The 13,887-nt window shown below is 38.3% G+C and overlaps 1 protein-coding gene across 4 annotated transcripts in view; it reads right to left on the bottom strand.

Annotated features, from left to right (window-relative positions):
* LOC134746471 (phosphatidylinositol 3,4,5-trisphosphate 3-phosphatase and dual-specificity protein phosphatase PTEN) overlaps nucleotides 1-13,887 on the bottom strand; it is a 71,101-nt gene that overhangs the window by 30,353 nt on the left and 26,861 nt on the right. For all 4 annotated transcript variants that reach the window (XR_010128236.1, XM_063680869.1, XM_063680870.1 and 1 more), the window contains exon 2: nucleotides 11,789-11,961. Coding sequence is in view for 3 of the 4 variants with exons in the window: in XM_063680869.1 (XP_063536939.1) it covers nucleotides 11,789-11,961 (173 nt within the window). In the remaining variant the exon portion in view is untranslated. The remainder of the gene's footprint in view (nucleotides 1-11,788; nucleotides 11,962-13,887) is intronic.

The raw sequence follows: 13,887 nt of genomic DNA, 5'->3' as shown, positions 1-13,887 counted from the left end.
GACGGGTATAAGAAAACTCTTTAGCGATCTATTCTACAATTTTGCTAGTTAATCATTTTGAGTTTTTTTTATACCACGGCGGTTGTTGGTGAGCGCATGTCACTCGCTGATACACATTGGTCACGCGCTCACCAACAATGGGCACGCGCACGCACAAAAGGAACAAAGGCTTTTGTTTAACAGATTAGGATCTTTGGCGAAAAAATCATTTGAGAAGATGCAGACTATAGATACTTTTGAAGCGTTGTTTCATCCGCTACTTTTGATGCTGTCTGTACAACCAATTCCCCGAAAGATCAGTTCGCGCATAGAGTAACTTATACTAGAGCGGTACTGTCATAGTAAATATTTGTAACCCCAGTAAATTCACTGCCATCTGTCGACACACTTTAAAACTAAAAATTAAGATTTATAAAAATACGATAAAATGTATTTAAATATAAATAAATGATTTTTTTTAAATGCATTAATTATTTTTATGATTTTGACCCATGTTCTTTCACTGATATGCGTTAAAATTGTTAAATAACAAACGAAACAGTCAACGCCATCTATACGACAGTGGGCCAAAACTAGTGGCGCCCTCTGAACGAGAATCAAATTTTCTTGATGTTCGAGGCACGTTTTTTCCTTAGACTGTAAACATCTATTACGGAGTTATATCTATCTTTGGTTCGCGTATACTGATATGGGGCATTTTCTATGAAAAGGGACCTTCTTGTCGATGGCGCTTACAACGCACAGCGCCGCGCGGCATTGTATTTATATCGGAGCATCGTTAATAATGGCGCAAGCGCCATCGACAATAAGGTCCCTTTTTATAGAAAATACCACATATATCAGTTCTCGCACCGTTTAACAACAAATCCGTAAAAGAAAAGCACGAGGAAACCAATTGTTCAGGTAATAAATCGCCGTGGATTTATGTGGCTGAAGGAAAGCAACTCTTAGATTAAACTGTTTAGTATGCTGTCCGTTTTCCGCTTTTTGCACAACACTTAGTGTCGTGACGGCGTCAATTAACTACATTGTAGGTGTAGCACCATTGACGTCAATTATGTTTGTTGCCGCTGTAGATAAAGCACTTTCTGAAGAACTTTTTGATTTGATGCCACCGTCACGTTATTACCACCGCACCTCCCGCCAAAGAAAGCCAAAGCCAGGTATTTAGGGTTTTCAAAGGTTGGCAACGCATAAGTGGCTCCTCTGATGTTGCTAATGTCCATGGGCGGCGATGACTACTTCCCATCAGGCGGCTCGTCTGCTCGTTTAAAAAAAATGCAATTCTGACAGTGAGGGTCGGATACAGCGAACATCAAAGTTCGGACAGTTCGAAGAAAGTCAGACATGAAAGACTTTCTTCGAACTGTCCGAACTTTGATGTTCGCTGTTATAAAATCCGAGCAACGAGCGACAGTGCAGATAAAATCAATTTTCTTCAATAAGACTTAGCCCCCAAGCTAACTTAATACTCGTAATATACTAGCATCTGCTCGCAACTTCGTTTGCGCGTTGCTGAGATAAAGGGTCTTGACAGACAGACGGACGGACGGACGAACAACAAAGCGATAATACAAGGGTTCCGTTTTTCCTTTTGAGGTACAGAATCCTAAAAACGGGCATGTCAGGTAAAAATGCATATTCTTATGCCCTGAGTATCTTTATGAACAATCGCTATCAGCCACTGATAAGGCGGGTGGCGGGTGTGCCTGACAAGCCCTAATCCCACTCAAATGACAGATAACTGTCGTTATGTCACTTCATTGTTAAGCCATGAGGCCATGACTTCATAAACGTTAAAAAACCGGCCAAGTGCCAGACGGACAGCGGAGTCTTAGTAATAGGGTCCCGTTTTTACCCTTTGGGTACGGAACCCTAAAAAGTAGGTAGAATACCAAGAATATAATACTGCCATAAATCAAAATACAATATACTAACTCAATATAACGATCAATACATTTGCATGAAACTCATGAATGTCTATTATGAATTATAATAAATATTTATCAACTCATTGGATTAACCATTAGTAAATTATTTTTATTAACAAGCAAGAAACGTCTGCGAACGATGCTATTAAGCTTAGAATAAATTTAAGTGGAAAAATTGCTGCATTGGGTGAGACTTGAACTCACGGCCACTGGATCCCCTAGACCCATATAGTGGGAAAATTTGCTGACTATGGATGAGGAGAGGTCGTTCAGTTGGCAGAGCGCTGGAGTATCGATCCAGAGGCCGTAAGTTCAAGTCTCACCCAAGGCAGTAATTTTTACACTTTTAAATTTATTCTAAGGTTAACCAATAATATATTTTAACAGTAATCGAGACAGACAGAAGCAACATTTTTGCACCTAGTTTGCTAAGGTTAAATTATTATTTTACACTTATGAAATCAGTTTTACGAAAACACAAGGTGAGTTGCCTATTTAGCATAATTTTCCCGTAACATTACTTCATAGCACACAAATAAAACACAAGCCTACAAATAAAAAACCGGACAAGTGCGAGTCGGACTCGCCCACCGAGGGTTCCGTACCCAAAGGGTAAAAACTGGAACCTATTACTAAGACTCCGCTGTCTGTCTGTCCGTATGTCAACAGGCTGTATCTCATGAACCGTGATAGACATTTGAAATTGTTGTTGATACTGTTTTTAACCGACTTCCAAATCTCAAAAGGAGGAGGTTATCAATTCGTTTTTTTTTATGTTTGTTACTCCATATCTCCCGTCATTTCTGGACTGATTATGAAAATTCTTTTTTGATTGTAAGTATATACTTACAGATTAGTCCCGTTTTGGTCAAACCGCAGTTCTGATGATGGGATCCCTGAGTAATCGAGGGAACCCTCAAGAAGTTCGAAAAGAGATGATGTCAGTATACGCGATATAATCCGTTTTCATAGTTTTATTTCATGAGTAACTATCGCGGTAACCGAAGACAATATTAAGTACAAGTAGGTATTTAAAGGGGCCCACTGATTACCAGACCGCCGGACGATATCAGCCTGTCAGTTAGAACAATAAGTTGACAGTTCCGAACAACTAACAGGCCAGAGACTGCAGGCGGACCTTTAAAAACTAAAACGTGCAAACATTGTGGCACAGTGGCACTATAATTAAAATGTAATCAAATCAAGCACGCTAACCGACAGATGTTTCCGTAATTTCGTACCCAACATCCCTAGTTACAGCGTAGCGTGTTAGTAAATAGTAAATCTTTTTATGTATATCCTTTATTAGACACGTGTATGCTGATGATGGCAAGTGGCGCGTGATAAGACTAGAATGAAGTGCTAACAGTAACTTAACTGAACAAGGTTCACTCTTATGTCTTCGCAATAAAGTATACGTATTGTCATATTTTTATATGACAACACATTGTTTTACACATTGTTATGTGGTGGAAAATGATACAGTCGACTTCAGAGATATGTTTATATTTTTGCATCTTACTCCTTTGTAATAAGAGCTCTTGCCCACGACGTCCAGTTTTTTGCGGGATACGGTTTTCTGCAGGATTCCGTTTTAGTAGTATACGTGCTAATATAGTAACGGTCACACGAGCATTCTGTTTGCGGGATACTGCACGCCCTAGCCTTGTTTTTGGCTAAGCTTTTCGGTAAGGGGTAGTCAAAGGTATGAATGGGCTTGCAGTTCAAAATGGAAAGTCTATCAATGTTAAGGGCCATTGAAAGGCTTCTATCGCGGAAAGGGTTGTCCGGTCCCTGGGTACAGCTCACAGTTTGAGTTTCGATTTGCGTTTCCAATCAACGATTGCCAACATGGAGACTTGCATACGGACGAGTAAAGCGATTTGTGAACAGATAAGTTATCAGGGCTCGGCTTAACGCGAACCGAGCAGCGCCTACCTAGAACACGCCACGTGCGATAGCGTTAGTCACAACACAAGCAAGGTCGTTCAACTTTTGCTCCTTTTTTGCCTCTTTCATTATTTTAACTGCATCTCTACACACTGTTGTACTATCATCATTTAATCAGCCAGAGGACGTCCACTGCTGGACATAGGCCTCCCCCAAAGAGTGCCACAATGACCGGTCTTGCGCCACCCGCATCCAGCGGACTCCCGCGACCTTTACCAGGTCATCAGTTCACCTTGTGGGCCTACCCACGCTGCGCCTTCCGGTACGTGGTCGCCACTCGAGAATCCGCCCCAACGGCCATCGGTTCTACGTGCAATGTGCCCCGCTCACTGCCACTTAAGTTTAGCGATTCGGAGGGCTACATCGGTTACTTTGGTTCTGCTGCGGATGGCCTCATTTCTGATGCGGAGAGACTCCCAGCATAGCCCTCTCCATTGCCCTATACAGTATACATACTCGTCGCCTTGTTCCTCCGGAATAGCAATCGGCCAATCATAATCCCGAATAGAAACCAAAGCGCTCGAACAACCCGACAGATTTGAAAGGTGTATTCTTGACCGCATTTAGAGACTAAACTGTCATACAAAGTTTTCTGATTAAGGTCTTGTTTTAGAGATAATGTCGATTTTTGTGAAAATTTGTTTCTGTAATAACTCAGTGAAAAACGCCTTTTTGGCTGCGTCGCTGCCACTATGTGACTTAAAGGAAACTCGCAAAATTTATCTATAAATAAAAAATAAAATACTTTTTTTTTTCTTTTTTGGGGAAAAAAACAGATACAGGCCAAGCAGATTTACAGGCAAAGTTATAAAAGTACATATAGCATACATCCTAAGACAATTCCCACTAGGTCAGGCAGTAGTTTTAGGATAGCATTGTGTGATGGGAACTAAATACACAGACATACACTATATACTTACACTTAAGCTTAACAATAACGACATTTAACATTTCTAAAGTACATGCACATGCATAATAGGTTTATCATAAAAATAAATTATGGCTAATGAACACTACTTATTCGTTCTAATGTGTTTTTCGACAAAATGTAAAACGAAATGACGTGTTGTGTTGAAAACTCACACACACACACACAAAAAATTATTGCCGAATTTCACCAAGTCATATAACATTTTTTGCTCCTTATTACCTCAGGGATGCCTGGTTAAATTCTGTCGGATTACTCGCACCCACGGTATATATGATATGAAAATCTTCCTCGTTTCCGTTTCGTCGTTTCATGACTGAGGGTCGCGACCACATGAGGTCGTTTTTTGTGCACCAAGGCTCTCCATTATCCATGATTTTCCGCCTTGCTATATAAGCGCCTGTGTAGATCCCTGGCAGGCCTTTACAGTGGTCAGTGTGGTCACCCAGAGAGTTTCACAAAGGCTTTTGTTCAGTCGCCATCAGATATATCGGAACGGCCGAGGTGCTCGAAAATATCTGAACACGCACCTAGCGCCTTAACAATAGGCGTGTTCAGATATTTGTGAGCACCTTGGCCGCTCCGATATATCTGATGGCGACTGTTCGATATGTGTGAGGCGTAAGCATCATTTGAGAAAATTAATACTATAGTCACAGGGCGGACACGCTATACATCGAAAGCACTTGCGTTTCTATGTGTGAACGACACGTCTGTACACGCGTCACGCGTCATAGTGTGAGTGTTGCTTAAAAATAGTACTGAGCGGCCGGCAAACGGCCGTCAATCTGCTGTCGCGGGGCGAGGTAATTCGAGTCGGGGCGTACCGTACGTGGCCGTTCTGTCTTATAATACTATTACTTATTCTGTGCTATACTGTTAACGAAGATAGTCCGTACGTCGAAGGTCTACTCAAACAGGTCCACGTAAACTAAACTGGATCGACTATCTTCGTGAACCGTTCGTCCTTATCGTTCGACAGCGGCGACATCTAGTCTAGCATTTAGTTTTCTTCGCGCCATTGGGGCGAGAAGTTTCTGGACTGATAAGGCTACAAATATGAAGATAAAACGTTCATCTTTCTGGCAATCAACTATGATACGAAAGTTCTACCGTGTTTCGCATTTGGAGTTGATTTCCGGAATAAAAAGACGTCTGAATTGAATTTCTTCCCATTTGTATGCTGTAGTTTTCCTCACTATTTTTTTCTTTTTTTTAGGGTTCCGTACCCAAAGGGTAAAAACGGGACCCTATTACTAAGACTCCACTGTCCGTCTGTCTGTCACCAGGCTGTATCTCATGAACCGTGATAGCTAGACAGTTGAAATTTTCACAGATGATGTATTTCTGTTGCCACTATAACAACAAATACTAAAAAGTACGGAACCCTCGGTGGGTGGGTATTGGTAATTTTTTGTCTATTTTCTTTAATAACTTCGAAACTTTTTATTTTTTATTTATTATTGTAGTAGTGATAAAAACGAATAGTTGAAAAGTACATATGTGACGTTTTCAACCAAAAGGTACCACATTGTCGCTTGTCGATAAGGTTGATTTCCAATTGAAGCTATATAGAAATAGCGCCTTATTGACAACCGACAATAAGTACCCTTTCGGTTGAAAATGGCACATATGCTTATTATAATATACCTATTCAAGTTTATAAAAGCCATTATACTTATCACCGAAATAATAGCTATGTTATTATTAAAAAATGCGCTTTATGTATATGTTTGTTAGTCTGCAAGATATACATATGTAATATCAAAGATAGATATAACTCCGTAATAGATGGATACAGTCTAAGGAAAAAACGTGCCTCGAAAATCAAGAAAATTTGATTCTCGTTCAGAGGGCGCTACTAGCTTTGGCCAACTGTCGTATAGATGGCGTTGGCGGTTTCGTTTGTTATTCAACAATTTTAACGCATATCAGTGAAAGAACATGGGTCAAAATCATAAAAATAATTAATGCAAATAAAAAAAATCATTTATCCATATTTAAATACATTTTATCGTATTTTTATAAATATTTATTTTTAGTTTTAAAGTGTGTCGACAGATGGCATTGAATTTACTGGGGTTACAAAATTTACTATGACAGTACCGCTCTAGTATAAGTTACTCTATGGTAATATGGACCTCGTTTTATAAATAAATTAAAATAATAATTTTAGGCAATGTGCGAAAACTACGTAGTTAATCTCCACGTGTAGGATGGCTTATTTTGGAACGTTTCGTGTTATGTTAACGATTATTTTTTATGCCAATTGATAACGAATGTGTAATTTAAATGAATAAATATCAAAATATAGATAGGAATGAATGAGCTTTGGGATCGCAATCTTTCGGCTAAATTGTGTCATTTTTAGGGTTCCGTACCTAAAGGGTAAGGGACCATATTATCTAAGACTCCTCTGTCGGTCTGTCTGTCACCAGGCTGTATCTCATGAACCGTGAAAGCTAGACAGTTGAAATTTTCACAGATGATGTATTTCTGTTGCCGATATAACAACAAATACTAAAAACAGAATAAAATAAATATTTAAATGGGGCTCCCATACAACAAACGTGATTATTTTGGCGTTTTTTGCGTAATGGTACGAAACCTCGCACTTGGCCGGTTTTTTTAAATTATACAGGTTGGCTAAAAAATAAGTGCATTCCCGTTGCCAGGGAGGATTTGAAATTATACTGAGTAACTTTTACTATGGGACCAAGCACGAAATCGAGAATTTTTTTACCCTCCCATAGAAAATGGACCAGCCAAAATTAATGTATGAAAAAGCCAAATTTTTTTCGCGATTTCGGGGTTGGTCCCATAGTAAAAGTTGCTCAGTATAATCCCAAAACCTCCCTGGCAACGGGTATGCACTTATCTTTTAGCCACCCTGTATAATTACAACATGTATAACGACTTAAGTTTCGGTTTCGGCAAGTAAATCGGTAAAATTTTCTAACAAATATCCAAAAAAATACTAGTTTCATATATGTATGTAATGTTAAATTGTATCTAGAGATGTTTTACATGTCGTTTTGGTAAAATATTAAATATTAAAATCCTGTATTTTGTTTAATTTTTTCCAGTATTTTACACTCAAAATGTCCCTACATATTCCTTTGGGCTTCTATTTCAACAACTTGATATTTTGTCACCGGTCCTGCACATTTCTGTCTCGGTAAGTAACGAAAAAGCCTATAGTTCATGTTTACTTGTTGGCCCCGCGATGTACGGCGAATTTTCATTGCCAGATGACAGGTGTCAATGCTTGGTACTAAAACATGGTTCAGCCTTACCCACAGGCTAATAAGGCTAAAGCCTAGGCCACAAGGACCAAGGGGGCGCGGCGGCGGCTCTGAGTTGAGACAAGGTCAGCCTAGGGCGGTCAGAACTCTAAGTCAGGCCCTTGGTATCAGGGTTTCAGGATATAGATGAGGCTACAATACCTTCTATGAAGAGTATGAAGCCCGAACATTATATTTTGTTTATCTTAGGAGTATATTTCCGGTTTTCTAATCGTTATCGTATTTAACCTTTTCATTTTGGTTTCAATCCAAAAACCGTTAAGTATTTTTGAAAGCGGTACTACCGGTTAGGTACCGGTATATTTGGAACCGGTTTTTAGCCTTGGTATCAACTAGATAAATTGCAGAAAGCATTGCAATCCAAATACCGACCAGGGAATCATACGCGTGAGGCACCACGTAACACATATGACTCAGACCACAAACTATAAAAACGCAGCTCCGATATAACTTATTTACAAATGTTCTTAAGGAAAAACGAGTCTTAATGAAGTAAACACTTAAGGTAAATTCAAATACAAATCGTCTAAGATTATAAGGTCGGTTTTCTTTAGCACGGTGTGGTTTTTAAAAGGCGCATACGTCTTTTTAGCGAGACAAGTACGTGAATGTTTATTTGTTGTCACAGCTTGCATGATAACCGCGATCAAATTGTTGTATTTATGCAATCCCTGTTGTTATGCGAAAAAAGAATTTAAATTACGGTTCAAATTCCAGTTTATTTAGGGTTTTTACCCAAATACGGTAAAGCAAATAGAATGGGTTACAATTTTAGTACTTTACTGTGTGTCAGGGACCGGACAACCCTTTCCGCGATAAAACCCTTTCAATGGGCGACACTTAAACACGGCTAACACATTGAAAGACTTTCCCTTTTGAACTGCAAGCCCATTCATACCCTTACCTTTGACTAACCCTTACCGAAAAGCTAACCAAAAATAAGGCTAGCTCTTAATAAGGGTTACCCTTATCTTTAAGCGCTTTTTATAAAGGTTTCCCTTTGCGTGAAAGAGACAGGATTAGTATATATCTACGGTAGTGTATGAAAAGGAAAGAAAATACGTGCCTAGTCAAAGAACGCCGCCGTCGCCGCCGACGATCGCTCGGATTCGAAGTAATGTGTGCTTTATGAACAAGGTAGATGACTTAAATTAGCACGCTTATATGCTAAAAGGGAAGCCCTTTATAAGGCTAACCCTTATAAGCAATATGAAAGGTGTTGGTGAGCGGATGATAAGGGTTTTTTAAGGGTATTTGGGCTACCGATTACTCAAATGTGGTAGCTTTATATAAGGGTTTTTAAAAGCAAAACAAAGGGTTTCGTGTGGCAATGGTGAGTTAAGCCTTATGCAATACCCTTATAAAACCCCGATAAGGGATAGCGGGCCGGTCCCTGCTGTGTGTACGAGTATTACATAGTAGCGTCAAAACTACTAGGACGATTTTGATGAATGTGAATTCAATAATTCGTAACAATTGTAACCAACTTCCAAATAGAAAGAGGTTCTTTATAGAGGAAAAAAACCTATCTTCGGATTATAACTTTTTTTCTCTTTGGCATAAGTTTTACATTTGAATGAAAGATTTTTTTGCGAATTAGAACATTTGCCCCTGAACTACGTTCAAAGTTCCAATTATCATGCAGTATTGTTAGTAAATTATGTTGTTCAAACATTCACACAAAAACAAAGAAAGTCTCAGGATAAATCTTGAAAAACACATAAAATTTCTCTAATATTCTCCTAGATTAGATAAAAGATTCAGTGAATGACGTTCGAATTGACGCGGTTTATCTCACAGTCACAATATTCTGATAACAGCATCCCAAGATAGATCTCACGTAATGCTGGAAGCCGGTATCAAAACATACATGTCATTAGTGTTAATCTCTAAGCTAATTACGGGTTGATACCAGATTGTGGTTAGAGATCAAGGGCCTGACACTCTTTGATAGAGAAAGATGGTCTTATTGCGATTCCTATAAGAGGAAAGAGAAAATAGTGCCATGCTTTGTCCTTATCACCGACCGGGTGGCATCATAGGTAGGAGGCGATGGCGAAATACCGAAATTTATAAGAGTGAAAGAGAAAAAGAAGAATGCTGCCACAATCTAAATCTAGAAATAGATGGAAAATATTTATAACAATAAATTGGAAATTTAAAAATTCCATGGGAATTATAAAAAAATATGACATTTCAATATTTTTTTACTTCCAAGTAGGAAAAAAATAACGGTACCAAAAAAATGTATAGCAACAATATACATAAACGCATTATTTCACCGATAAAATTGCAATTTCCTTCTTTTCCATACATCGAAACGGCTTCTAAGAGTTCTAAGCAATAGCGACGTTACATGGTGACGTCACGATGTACATATTGCCATTTTGTTACGATCGTTTCGTCAGTAAAGTGCGGATGCCAGTCATCATTTGTGACTTTTGTATTGCTTTAAGACAATGGGTCCCATACAGACATTTGATCCTCAAAACAAACCTGATCGACTGATACCATTAATGAAAAATTGTCAAATGCCCTATTGTCCGATAAAGTGTCACGCATCGATGACCGTGTTAATTCTTTATTCTTTATTCAAACAAACACAAGTATAAGTTTACAGCGACGTACGCCAAGACACTTATACTGTTAATACATAGTCAGTATCATAAACATGTATACATTTTTCGAACTACGAGTATCTCTAGGAACTTAAATTAAACATACATACTACAAAGTTACATAGGTAGAGTTTAAAAAAATCCTGACACTACTTTGTAAGGACGGCCACTTGCCACTTAATGTTAAACTTGAGAACTAAATAAAAAATAATAAGAAATAGAGTCGGACAAAGTGTGCTGATGTCAAATATCTATGAAAATATGCCGTTCATAATGACACTCCCTCACTTTGGTATGTACAAGACTGTGTAAAGTTAGCTTACACGGACTACTTACTCATCGTCCACACTAATTGATAATTCGTAAACTTTATTCTAAAGGCCTATTATAGTCATCCAATAATTAGATAAAAAGCCCATCATGCTATCCATCGATGGCAGTGTTAAATGAGCCATTAGTTAATAAATTGCATTTCATCATCATCATCATATCAGCCCTTTATCGCCCACTGCTGAGCATAGGCCTCTCTTCCAGCACACCACTTGTCCAGCTAATCTCATCCAGAAGTGACCCGCAATCTTCCGGATGTCGTCCACCCAACGAGCCAACGGCAAATTGCATTACTAAGAGATAAGATCTTACTTAACTAACTAAACTCCTTTCTAGTCAGTTGAAGTCAAGTCAGAAGTTCGTTTCTACAGTCAGCTGAAGGAATTACTGATTGGATTAGTCTTGTATTGAATTATATATGAATGTCAGGCACGCAACATCAGACACTCGCCAATCTATATCAAACATAGTTTTTGTGGAAATTTAATAAGAAATGTACTGAAAAAACGTAAATGTATGACTAATTTAATAAACTAAGAGTAAGTCGCAACTAAGTATACCAACAGGCAAGCTATAAAAAAGGGATAGATTGTGTGAAAGAAGGATCAGCGAATTTTTTTAAATAAGAAGTGGTGGATGGAAGCAACGAACAGGAATAAAATGAAAAAGCAAAGGCCAATACACATAAAGGATAAAGATCACAAGTAAAAAGTTCAAAACACTCACCCTCTCATGAAATTTTGCAGTGTCGTAGGTTCTCTCGGAGCAGAGGTTGTAAATTCTATAATGATCCTTGTGCATCTGCTCCAGGAACCTGTAGACCTCGTCGATGTGATTCCTGTAGACTCCCTCCAGCTTCTCCGCTGGAAAACCCATCGCTATCAGCCGATCTGTGATATCTGAGGATGCGGGGTTAAGGAAATACAAATACGTGATGGAAAGAACAGGTTATTTAACAGTTGTAAAATTTGCAAAGAAAAAAGGCAATTGATTTAACCTTTCATATGTGTGGTGGTCATAAATCGAACCTCGGTTGTGCTGGATAGAGCAGAAACAAATCGTTCTCAGAAAGACGACTAAAAGTTCGGCCAAGATCCTTATCATACACAGACAATAAGTTTAATATTCTAGTGGGTATATTTAAGCATGTGTGTCAACTTATCTAGTTTAGGATGACCCTGTTAATGTTGCTATATTTAACTCTTCCTGTATCATTCTTCTGTATCGTTTCGGTATCTTTTCAGATTACACTACGAAATTGTTTTGTTAATTTTTCTGTAAATAAACTTTATTAGTTTAATATTCTAGTAGGTATATAGCATGTGTGTCAACTTTTATCTAGTTTAGGGTGACCTTGGTAATGTTGCTATATTTGACCCTTCCTGTATCATTCTTCTGTAAGTATCGTTTCGGTATCTTTTTAGATTACACTACGAAATTGTTTTGTTAATTTTGCTGTAAATAAACTCCATTAGTGGTTTGTCAACTAGACATTGGCAGTTTAATTGTGCGTCTGCAATAAATGCAAACAGCTAACCAAGAAATTAGGACTTAGTTTCTAAGCTATCCTTTCAGGCATTTAAAGCATAACGTTTATTAATAAAGTTACATGGCAATTCTCTATGGTTGTATCTAAACTTCTATCTCCAACCACGCCGTAGTCACGTACCGTTACAATTGTTCCCAAACTCGTGAGAGCCTTGAAAATGTCGAGAACAACTACAGTTGAAAATTTCCGTCCCAAAAATGTCCTCGGAAAGGTCCACAGTTTTAGTAATCGAAGCGGTTTTAATTTCGTTACAGTTCCGCTGGGTAACATAAAGCAACATTCATTGTCCCAATGTCCCAAACAATACGACGGAAAATTAATTAAAATAACGAGGGTGACCGTCGATCGCCGCGCTAATACCAGGGAGTTAATAAAGTTCGGTGCAACTAGAAAGAGCTACATCAAAAGTCCAAATAGATGCTGTTCATCTTAAGAACGTACACTTCCAAAATTAAAGTATTATTATAAAAAAATGCAGCTGGCCTGGATCTCTATAATTATTTAGTGTAAATTATATTTCATTAAAATAGTTACTACAAAGAACAAAACTCCATTCGTCGTGTGTTTTGGTAGGCATTGGTTACAAAGATCTTTGTTCATGCTTTAGTTATATCAAAAACGTACTTTGTCCTAATCCCAAGTAGGATAAGGTCAACGCTGTTAACATTTAGGATTTAGGCCGTCAGTTTTGGCTCGGGTTTATAAAATTCGGGATTTATTTCTAAAATTACTAACATTCCTAAGAATGTAGCTGAAGCAAAAGTCAACTTTTTTGATGAATGTTGAACAATTCAACGGGCAAGGTGCCCAGAAGGCTGGCCGTACTTCCTCGCTAAATGGCGATACTTATACGCTGTGCGAAATAGTGGCCAGTCCTCTGGTCACGAGAAGACTATTAGGCGAGCTGACAAATCTTTGTACAGTCGGCGCGCACTATTTCACGGTAGAATCACGGATTCATGCAGATTGTTTGTACAAGTGTGTGGAAATTCAGTAAAGATCAAAAGATCAGAAGTAAAAGAGGCGATAGATATGAACTAGAGATTTCGTTCTTTATAATATTTATAATTAGACAAAAAATTGAGCATTCTTTATGGCGAAATTCTAGACATTTACTTAGAGAACTAAACGTAATTACAGGATAAGGTTTAGCAAAATTTTAAATTTGGATAGAATCTTTCAAATAAACAGAACATAATTTCCTAGTAACTAACAAAGAAGTTGAGAGTCTCGTCCGAGACATTGAGTTCTTCCACTTATCTTTTATTATTAAGCG

This window comes from Cydia strobilella, chromosome 13 (genome assembly GCF_947568885.1).
Source record: "Cydia strobilella chromosome 13, ilCydStro3.1, whole genome shotgun sequence".
In the NCBI taxonomy this organism is placed as follows: Eukaryota; Metazoa; Arthropoda; class Insecta; order Lepidoptera; family Tortricidae; genus Cydia; species Cydia strobilella.
This window is presented reverse-complemented; position numbering and strand designations above follow the sequence as displayed.